At 43.9% G+C, this 1,275-nt stretch overlaps 1 protein-coding gene across 1 annotated transcript in view; it reads right to left on the bottom strand.

Moving 5' to 3' along the window:
- Positions 1–303: 303 nt before the first annotated feature.
- The window catches only part of LOC101847954, a 5,728-nt gene continuing 4,756 nt past the window's right edge, over positions 304–1,275 (bottom strand). Inside the window, exon 3 of the mRNA XM_013081978.1 lies at positions 304–1,182. Within this exon, the coding sequence (XP_012937432.1) occupies positions 304–1,182 (879 nt within the window). The remainder of the gene's footprint in view (positions 1,183–1,275) is intronic.

Here is a 1,275-nt window from a genome sequence, read left to right as displayed (position 1 = left end):
GGCTGTCTTATAAGGACTGATTATGAATTTTTTGTTTTGATCCCTTTGTAGTCGTGAAACGCAGTGTAAGAGCCAACCTGTAGTTTAAAGTCTGAATAGCAACGGGAGACTATTCGGACTCGAGTATAGATCTCGCTTACGGTACAACCAGTGATTGCACACGCTCACTAGAATTTGAGTCCAAATAGCCTCCAGCGACTGTTCGGACTTAAGTCCGAATAGCCACTTCGATTTTAAAAACGAAACAGATAAAAACAACATATAATAACTATAATGCATCAACAGAATAGTACATTGTATTTACTACGCTTTCACAAAGACGGGCGGGCTTCTGTACTCTAAATAAGGCACTTCAATACTGGATACAGTACCGTCATTGCCTCTGTGGAAAATGACCGACTGTGAGGAGCCATGCGGCTCCATCCGATAGGCTTGAGGGGGAGACACACTCTGGTGGAAGCAGTCGCGAGTTGACGTCTTGGTCAATTGGCCGCTCAGCAAAAGACCAAACTTGTAGTGGAGAACTGTACCGTTAAGTTCAACGCTCCATGTTCCGAACCCTGGGTGTTTGTATGATCCTACGTAGTCCTTTAGTAGAGTCTGACTAGCGTTCATGAAGTGTTCTGTGACTTTACTTGTAAGGAATCGTGCAGAGACTGAAGGAGACCTAGGTTTGTCTCCATCATCTTCCTCGTTGTCTGCTGTTGTAAATGTTGTGGAATTATGAGACCTTTCACCCCCTTCTTCATCTGTAGCTGCAAATGTTATGGAGTCGAAAGACCTTTCATCTTCCTCATCATTTAAAGTTGTAGATTCTAAAGACGAATTGTAGAATCTTTCACTTTCTGCATCCCTCTCTTCTCCGTGTTTTCTGACGTCACCCTCTGCAAAGGAGGACCTCCTTGAGCCCCTCTTACCTATAATAATTTGATCAACACTCGGTGGAGAGGACGGAGTTGATATCGGATCCAAAATATCGGGGGGATCTATTGGTTGAGGGGGACGAGGGAATTTGACTCCGTGCGGGTAGGAACATACCGTTGTCTCGTTTAGCCAGGGTTCGACTCCGAGAAGAAGGTCAAGAATGAAGTTTGTAATGAGAACAGTTGTCGTTGTTTGACGACCGTAGCCAGGACTTGTGCTCCCGACCCATGCACCCACGCCTGACCCGGGCAGAAATACCTGGAACCATGAATGTATAGATAGATATACATATATATATAGATAGATAGATAGATAGATAGATAGATAGATAGATAGATAGATAGATAGATA

The sequence above is a fragment of the Aplysia californica genome, unplaced genomic scaffold (assembly GCF_000002075.1).
Source record: "Aplysia californica isolate F4 #8 unplaced genomic scaffold, AplCal3.0 scaffold00154, whole genome shotgun sequence".
Taxonomy (NCBI): Eukaryota; Metazoa; Mollusca; class Gastropoda; order Aplysiida; family Aplysiidae; genus Aplysia; species Aplysia californica.
This window is presented reverse-complemented; position numbering and strand designations above follow the sequence as displayed.